General features: G+C 38.3%; 1 protein-coding gene across 1 annotated transcript; it reads right to left on the reverse strand.

Annotated features, from left to right (window-relative positions):
* LOC109226150 (transcription factor bHLH25-like) lies at positions 5,890-8,264 on the reverse strand. The gene is made up of 3 exons (XM_019390949.1): positions 8,174-8,264; positions 7,643-8,064; positions 5,890-6,564 (listed from the first exon to the last, which is right to left on the reverse strand). The coding sequence occupies exons 1-3, from the start codon at positions 8,262-8,264 to the stop codon at positions 6,250-6,252; spliced, it is 828 nt and encodes a 275-aa protein (XP_019246494.1). The 3' UTR covers positions 5,890-6,249.

An 8,523-nucleotide genomic window follows, 5' to 3' on the forward strand; every position in this document is an offset into this window, starting at 1 on the left:
TTTGTACCTGAATTGATTACTCAGAAAAGTTAGTAAAATAGAAGGAAAGAAAAACAAGACACAAAACTAGTCATATAGATAACCAAAACTGCTTAGCTCCCCGACAACGACACCAAAAAGTGATCGGCTCTAACCCTATAGAGTGGCCGATGCAGCTTTTACCCCAAAAGGTCGGGATCGAATCCAAAGAGAGCTAATAATGGTTTGGAATTGGGTTCCTATCTAATCTAGCAATGCGCGATGTTCTTAATTGCACTTCCCATCATGCTTTGTTTGGTTACTATTCTAGTTTTAACACTAATGAAGAATGAAAATAAGCTAAGTATGATATTTTTGTAAGGTTTTCTCAATTAGTAAAAAGGCACTAGAAGTGACTTACACCTAGGTGAGTATCTAACGAGGTCTAAAACATAGGGCAAACTTGTTGTAATTGGGATCAGAATATAGCCATTGCACATAACTACTCACTATATACCTCTCGGTAGTTTGAGTGACTTTTCCCTAATTGTCTTTCTCAAGCCCAATTGGGTGTTCAAACAATGCAAGAAAAATTGGCTCAAGTCGGGTATTACTATCTCTAGGTTTAACCCTTTAATTGGGGCTATCAATCTCTTGAATTCACCCCAAATCCTTGTTAGCCTGAATTTCCTAGACTTAGTCTCTCTTTCTCAAGAAAAGCCTAAGTCAAAAAGGCACAAATCAGTGTTTGCAACCACCAATTCAACATTTAAAGCATAAATCAATCTAAATATCATTCACCCATAAACATTTAAGTCCTAAAATTGAAGACCCATTAAATACCCACAATAGCGTTGAGACACAACCCTAGCTAATGGGTTTAGCTACTCATAATCAAAGAAGAAATCAAATATGGAGATGAAATACAAGCCATAAAAAGTAATTACAAGATTAAAATCTAAGATTGATTTCTAAAGATGTTCTAAAATTACTCAAAAAGGTAAAAACTGATTGTTCACGTGCTCTCCAAAACAACAGATGACCTAAAAATCTAAAAAAGAACTATTTATACAAAGCTAAATTTTTCGGATAAAATTTCCCCTACGAGGATATCGCTGACAGCGGAAACTCGACCACCTTAGCGCTTGTACTATCACGGTCGCGCAAAGGCAAGCGCGAACCACGGTTCTTCTCTTGATAGCTAGTTCTGAACTTGAGTCCGCTAGGAGCGGAAAAACTACCGCTTTAGCACTCCTCCAACCGCAGCCGCGAAATATGAGCGCGGACTGCGGTCTTCAATTTGAGCTTAGGACTTAGTTCTCTGATTCTCACTTTCGCTGAGGGCGAGAACTTGATCGCGACCGTGACAGAGACACCGCTGCCATGCAATTTCACCGCGGGCAGCGGTAACTTGCAAGCCCAAAAATGTAATTCTATGAACCTTGCCACCGCTGAGAGCGTAATCAGGACCGCCTCAGTGGTGGACTCTCCGCGTCCGCGTCTGTTTCTTCGCTGTCAACGCCCTTTTGACTCAACGTTGAACTTGTGCAGGTTTCACTCCTTTATGAGTTGGTTTTGACTTTCTTGTCTCTTTTTGACCAAACACTGCAAAAAGAATAATAAGTTAGCTTTTAGAAATACTTGTACACACTTTCAATCCAAAACTTAAGCAAAAAGGAGCATAAAATAGGCTAGAATCCCTAGTTATCATACGCCAAAAAATTTGTGGAATCAATTGGATGATCGCGAGATGAATTTCGACAGGGCGTCAATACGTCCAGTCAGCCTCTGAACCTGTTTTTTGGTGGTTAAGTGCTCTGTTATTCCTTCTAGCTTTGATTTGGTCGGGGTTGACCACGATGACTCGCTGTGACACTAGGAAACCCAAGAATTTTCCTGAGGTCACGCCGAATGCACACTTTTTCCAGTAATGTTTCAACCTTTTCATGCACGGCATCATTTATTGAGTAATTGAACTTCCACCTAATCTGCCTCACCAAGGGGTGAAAGGGTTTGACGTTCAGTTTGTGTGTAGCGATCTCCTTCGGGATACCTGGCATATTTGCATGGAAACAATCAAATAAGTCCGCGTTAGCAGTTAATAATTAACGGAATTTACCTGGTTCTTGAATCTTGCAGTCGATGTAAGCTTTTTTGCTGTGGTCGTTGTCATCAAGTTTAAAGGGTTCGAGGTCTTCTATGGTCGATTCCATGGCTTCTACCATTTCAGGATCTTTGATGACGTCTTCCCTTTCATCGTTGCTCGACCCCGGCCCTGTTAATTGCTATGCTTGTTTTGCTTTGCCCTTCATTTCTTGAGTGATCATACAATCTAGGATGATGTGGTAGCATTCTTGAGATGTGTGTTGTTCTTCACGTATGCTAAATATTCCCCTTGGGGTTGAAAAAGTGATGACTTGGTACAAGCTGGATGGGGATGACCCCCATGGCGTGTATCTATGGTCGCCCTATTATGGCATTGTACGTCGTGTCCTGGTCCATGATGCTGAATGTGGTTTCCAAAGTAATGCCGCCGGCCAGGATGGGGAGTGTGATTTCTCTAGATGTTCGTTCAACTGCATTGTTAAAACATGTTAGCATCATGCTTCGCGGCACTATCTTATCCTCGAGTTTTATTTGTGCAAGTACTCGAGGGTGGATAATGCACACGCCGCTCCCATCGTCCACTATAATGGTTCTCACATCTATATCAAATATTCGTTTAAGTTATAACAAGGGCATCAAAATGAGGGAAAATCAAACCGTTGGTATCTGACTTATCGAAGATGATACTTTCTTCGAATTCGTCGTACCGTTCGTGAGCGATCGACCGTTTGAGCTTATGGGTCGTGGTGAACTTTATGTTGTTGATACAAGTGTCGTCGCCGCCCCAGATGATTATTTGAATGGTGGGGGTCGGGGAGGGCAGTTTTGGTGGTCCATGATGTTGTTCACATCCTCGGGCAAAGTTGGTCCTCCCCCAGTCGCTCAGCAATTCTTTGACGTGTCCTTGGCGAAACATATTTACGACCTCCTACCCTAGGGCGATGCAGTCCTTAGTTTTATGACCTCGCTCTTGGTGGAACTCGCAGAGTGCGTCTGACTTTCTGGTGCTTGGATCAAACCTCATCTTTTGTGGCCGCTTTACTTTTGGTCTGAGCTTCTCTAATGCATAGATTATTTCTGAAAGCGACACACAAAAATTGTAAGTGGATAACAAAGGGGGCATACCTCTCTCGTTCCGATAAGTTCCTATCTTTGATCTAGGCGAGCCCTCTTCATGGAGGGAGTGGGGCGCGACGGTGCTTCTGACATATGGTTGATGTCGTTCTCAGTTGAGTCATGGAGATACGAGGTCACTTCTGATATCATTTCTTTGATATTTCCTGGATTCATCTTGTACCGAGGTCAATCGATGGGTTGGCCCATTCAGATTGTCCTCGTCTGCTCGGACCTCAACACAATATTGTGTTATGTAATTCATCCCAAGTGGTCGGAGGATATTTCATGAGTCGGCTCAATAACTTTCTGGTCGCTCTTGAACCATTCCTGCTCAGTCCGATTTGGAAAGCTGCGACAACCATTCCCTCCAATACATTTGGCAAGGTCATTCTTACTCGGTTAAACCGGGCGAGGAAGTCCCTCAATACCTCTCAAGGCGATTGTTTGATAGCGAATATATCGTTCACTCTCGCCTCCGCTTTTTTGCTCCAGCATGGGCCGTTACGAACTTGTCAGCCATCTCTTCGAATGTTTCGATGGAACGTGCGGGCAGCTGCGAATATCAAGTCAATGCTCCTCCGGTGAGTGTATCGCCGAATTTTTTCAACAAGATGGAGGATACTTGTTACTTGGCGAGGTCATTGCCTTTTACAGTGGTGACATAGTAAGTTACATGATCTTCGGGATCGGTCGTGCCATCATATATTTTCAGATAGGGCGGAATTTTGAAGGTTTTTGGTATGGTATGCGGGGCGGCTTTATCATTGTATGGTTGCTCGACAAACCGACCGGCATCTCTCTTCGGCAAGAGTTTCGGGGCACCCGGTATTTTGTCGAACCTTTCTTGGTGCTCTCTCATTTGGACCCGAAGCATTTTGTTCTCGTTCTCCATTTTCTCCATCTTTTTCAAAATGGTTGTGAGGGTGTCGTCACCTGCATTATTAACAGTATGAGTAGTACCTATTATTGGAAGGGGTAAAGGGTCATACTGCTCGACCATAGTCAGTGCAACGCAAGTCCTCGCATTTTCTATGACTGTATCCTGAGCGGGCTTGTGGAGGATGTTGGTTAGCGTGTCGGTTAGCCAAGCCTAAAGGAGATTTTTCACCGCTGGTGGCGTCTCTTCAGTCATGGACGTGGAAGCTCCTCTACCGCGGGATGTTGCAATACTACCGTGAGGGAGAGGCGACCCGCCTAGCCTGGGAGAGGCATTAGGCGTTATGTCCTCGCCTTCTGTCTCAGAAACCTCATTGATGATGTTCAAGAGATTTGTGGTGAGGTCGGCCACTACCCTCATTCTTTCTTCTCCCTTACCTATCATGTCAGATCTGTGTGTATAAGAAAAAATGAGTTTTGTTTTGTGTTCTTTTGTTTGTTAGCAACCCGTGATAGTAATAGATCTAGAAGAAACAAAAAATTTAACTAGAAAATCCCCACAAACGGCGCTAAATTATTTGACCAAAAAGCATAAACTTTCACTTAAACTATTAAATCTTATGTAATAAAGAGTTAAACCTAGTTAATAATAATATCTCTAGATTTAGAACTAATTAGTACGAAAAATGTGGGATAATGCTGGTGGGGAATTAAACAGTGATTGTTTAATATTCAGAAGGATTTGAGCAATAATAGAGGAACATCAAGCAATAAATAGCAATAAATGATATTTATGTAAATAAGTAGAATGTTTCACCCAATATCGAATGAGGTGGATGATTCTTCTTTCTGACAGTGATGAACGACAGACAAATCCTAGTATGTTGGAACCATTCTCGGATATGATGGAAAAGTATGAAATAATGGATGATGGAATCTTAGTAAAAAGGTAGAGTTTGTATCTTTTCTAGAGAGAGAGTTTTCTACTCAAAAAGTATTCTTATCAAAAGAATATTACATATCTTCTCTCCTTATCTCCTTTTCTATTTATATGAGACAATCTTTAATCAACCCTAATAGTACAAGTGCAGAGAATATTGAATGAAATATTCTCTTTAATATCTTATTAGAAAAACTAGTCATTAGTGCTCTGTCCTTGGTGCTCGACCTCGACCATTGTTAACTGTCCGGTTACGAGTCCCATTTTTTTACTAGTCGACCTCGGCCGCATCATTTTCCTTAATGTCAATTTATGCTAAATTCCCTTAGGGCAGGTTTTGACCTATACATTATGTATCATATGTTACTTATCACTTAAATTTGTCTTGTTTAAACGCAACCTAGTACATAAAACAATATTGTATTGAATTTTTATAATCCTCCTACTCTAATTTCTAACGGACTCTGTTTACTACAATTATAAAATTGTGGAATGACTATTATTTTCTCCATACGTTTGTAAATAGTATTAATGGCATCGATTTAAACAAAAAATGCAAGTACTTTAACATGAATTTTTCATGTTTTAAAAAGGAATGTAATATTTACTTACTCATTTATCTCGTATATCTCAATTTAAATTTCTCTTGAAATTGTTCTTTATTTGTAATCGCGATTTCCAGATTATTTTATAACGCTCAGTATTAATATTGATAAAGCAATATAAATATGCCAAGGGTACTTTTGAAAATAAAACTTTGTCCAATTTATAACCAAACACATGATTTATTATTTTAACTGCGATCAACAACCTTTAATAAAAAATGCAAACAATTAAATTATTACTATTCACATTATTCCCATCTTTAAATTGCGATTCATGGCTAGCTTGTCTGTAAATCAAATTATCTCAACGTTTTAAGTATTGTCTGTCGTAATTTCTCAGCAAGACAATCTGTTGTTGAAATACGTACATTAAAGTTTAAAACCAACTAACCAAGTAACAAACTGAAATACAAGAGAATTTTTTTATTAAAAAAAAAAAGGCAACCCGATGCACGAAGCTTCCGTGTTCACGCAGGGTCCGAAGGGCCACACTCCGAGAGGGTGCGATGTAGGAAGCATATTCCAATGCAAGTATATCAGTGGCTGATTCCACAGCTTATAAAACACGTGACTTATAGATCATACGGAAATAACTATACCGTTGCTCGAAGGCTCCCGATATAAAAGGGTTTTAGGAAATATTAATAATCAGACCTGAGCAATGATTGTGATATGCATTGTGGTGTTGCCAAATGTCAAGAAATTGCTGCTTTTGATGGTTAGATGAAGCTTCTGAATCACACTTAATATTTCATCAATAATTCCTGTATATTTCTTCTTGCAGTAGACTGTAATTAGCACCTCCTCTTCTAAAATTCTTACTTCTATTTCTGGTAAAATACTCATGTCAATGGAAGATTGATGTTCATAATTTCTTGCCTTCTTCACTGCAGGAGCTGCACCTTTTTCACGTAGTTTTCTAATTAGACTGGTTGCTCCTTCAAGTATTGAGGCCTTGTCCATCTACAATAATTTTAACATACTTTAATCCACCTTGTTTTGAATAATGTCATATATAGTTCTACACCGAGGTGGATCTAAAATTTGAATATTATTGATTCGAGTAAATTTTTATTTAGTAAATTTGAATATTATTGAATAATGTCAAATAATAACCGTTCAAAATCTATATTTTTTGTTTCGTAAATCTTTTAACATGTGTACAAGTTTGCGCCAAAGTTATTAGATGTAGAAATAACAACAAGTAGTCATTTTAAAGGACTGCTATTTCGGAATTAGCCACTGAATTTTAAATAGAACAAAATAAATACTGTTTAATCCCTAATTAGCGATCCTAAGAATAATTGTTTGTGCACTTTCGCCCCTAAACTTATGCACCACATATGTCTCAGGTTCCACAGCAATTTTACTTATACTTGAGACCAATAAGTAACGTACACCTAGAGTTCTCAACGCTTGCAATATTTAATTAAACACGTTTAACCAATTTGCAAGCATTTCTTAGAATCTGTTTTGACAACTTGAAGTTAAAAAAAAAAAAAAAAAAATACTAGCAAAAGAGTTTGTACAAATAAAAAAATGATTGGATAATTCTAAACTTTTTTGAAGATTTGTTAATCTTTTGTGAAAGGAGGAAAATTTTTCTTTTGGTAAATGCCTTAAAACTATTTCGAAAATAACATTTATTTATAAAACATTTTTTTCCAAAAACTGTTTGAAAAAACTTACACAAAGATAATTCTTGAAACAAAAAGAAAATTTCAAAAAGGAAGTGCATATAAAGATTTTGTACATTAAAGGATAAATTAACTTGGGATTATCTTTACCAGGTTAACCAACTAATGTTTGATGGATAAAATATTCTGCCGTAGGGTCCGGGAAGTGCGGCATCCTAAAGAGTTTTGATGTAGATAGTCTACGTTAATTATAATATAAGTATTAGTGGCCGCTTCCGCGGCTTGAACCATCAACTAGTGCTTATCATACAATTTTGTTTACCTTCCAATCGATCTGATCGTATAAATATTTTTACACTGAACAAAATTTTATTAAATATTGAGGGTTTGCAAGAAGTACATACCTTCTTGAGGACAGGAAGAAGAGCAGCTAAGGACACAAACAACTTAGTAATCTTCTGTCGTCTGTTTCTTTCAGCTAATAAGTGTTCTTGAGCTTGCTCCCCTGTACTTCTTGTCGTTCCTCCATTTTGATAAACAAGGCCGGGCGAGAAGTTTATAGTACTAGGATTTGCCTCGGCCGTACATATTACCCTCTTCAGACTCCACTCTGTGGGATTATACTGGATTTGTTGTTGTTGTTGATTTGCCTCAGCCTTTGTTGATGAATAATATTGTGATGAGTTGGGAGTAGTAGTCAGGGGCGGACCCAAGTGGTGAGAAGTGGGTTCAACTGAACCCGCTTCGTCAAAAAATAATACTGTGTATATGTATAAATTATGGCTAAAGCAAGGTAAATTTTGTATAGAAATTATTTTTGAACCCGCTTATACGGCGTATACCGCTTATGTTAGTTATGGACTTCTCCGATTGAACCCGCTTGCACAAAATTCTGGGTCCGCCACTAATAGTAGTAGTGTTGAAAGAAATTATGCAAGCCAAAGCAGCAGCCTTTTCATCTTCGTGAAGTCGTTTTCTTGACGTTTCACGATTATGATGAGAAAAGATAAAAGCAAGATCGTCCATATTTTTTTTTTGTTTTTAATTAAAGAGAGAAAATTAAAGTACGTAAAGAGATGAGAAAAGATAAGAAAATAATATGTGTAATACTTGCCTTTATAGTGCTGAACAAATAATTTCATAAAAGGAAGGTGAAAGTTGCTCAAACTGCTACTGATGTTACACCTTAACTTCTCACGTTGTGATTTCCACTATCTAGTTTTGCATGCAGTGTTAACGTGACGCACAAAGATTTTCTGTTAGCAAAAATCCTTTTTCTTTTAAG

Source organism: Nicotiana attenuata, chromosome 5, assembly GCF_001879085.1.
Source record: "Nicotiana attenuata strain UT chromosome 5, NIATTr2, whole genome shotgun sequence".
NCBI classification, from domain to species: Eukaryota; Viridiplantae; Streptophyta; class Magnoliopsida; order Solanales; family Solanaceae; genus Nicotiana; species Nicotiana attenuata.

Excerpts from the sequence above, each read along its gene's own strand:
- LOC109226150 (XM_019390949.1), bottom strand. The coding sequence starts at position 8,264 with ATGGACGATCTTGCTTTTATCTTTTCTCATCATAATCGTGAAACGTCA. Across the intron at positions 8,065-8,173 it reads AAAGGCTGCTGCTTTGGCTT|CGGGTTCAAAAATAATTTCT; the intron begins GCATAATTTCTT and ends ACGCCGTATAAG. Across the intron at positions 6,565-7,642 it reads TTCTTCCTGTCCTCAAGAAG|ATGGACAAGGCCTCAATACT; the intron begins GTATGTACTTCT and ends AAATTATTGTAG.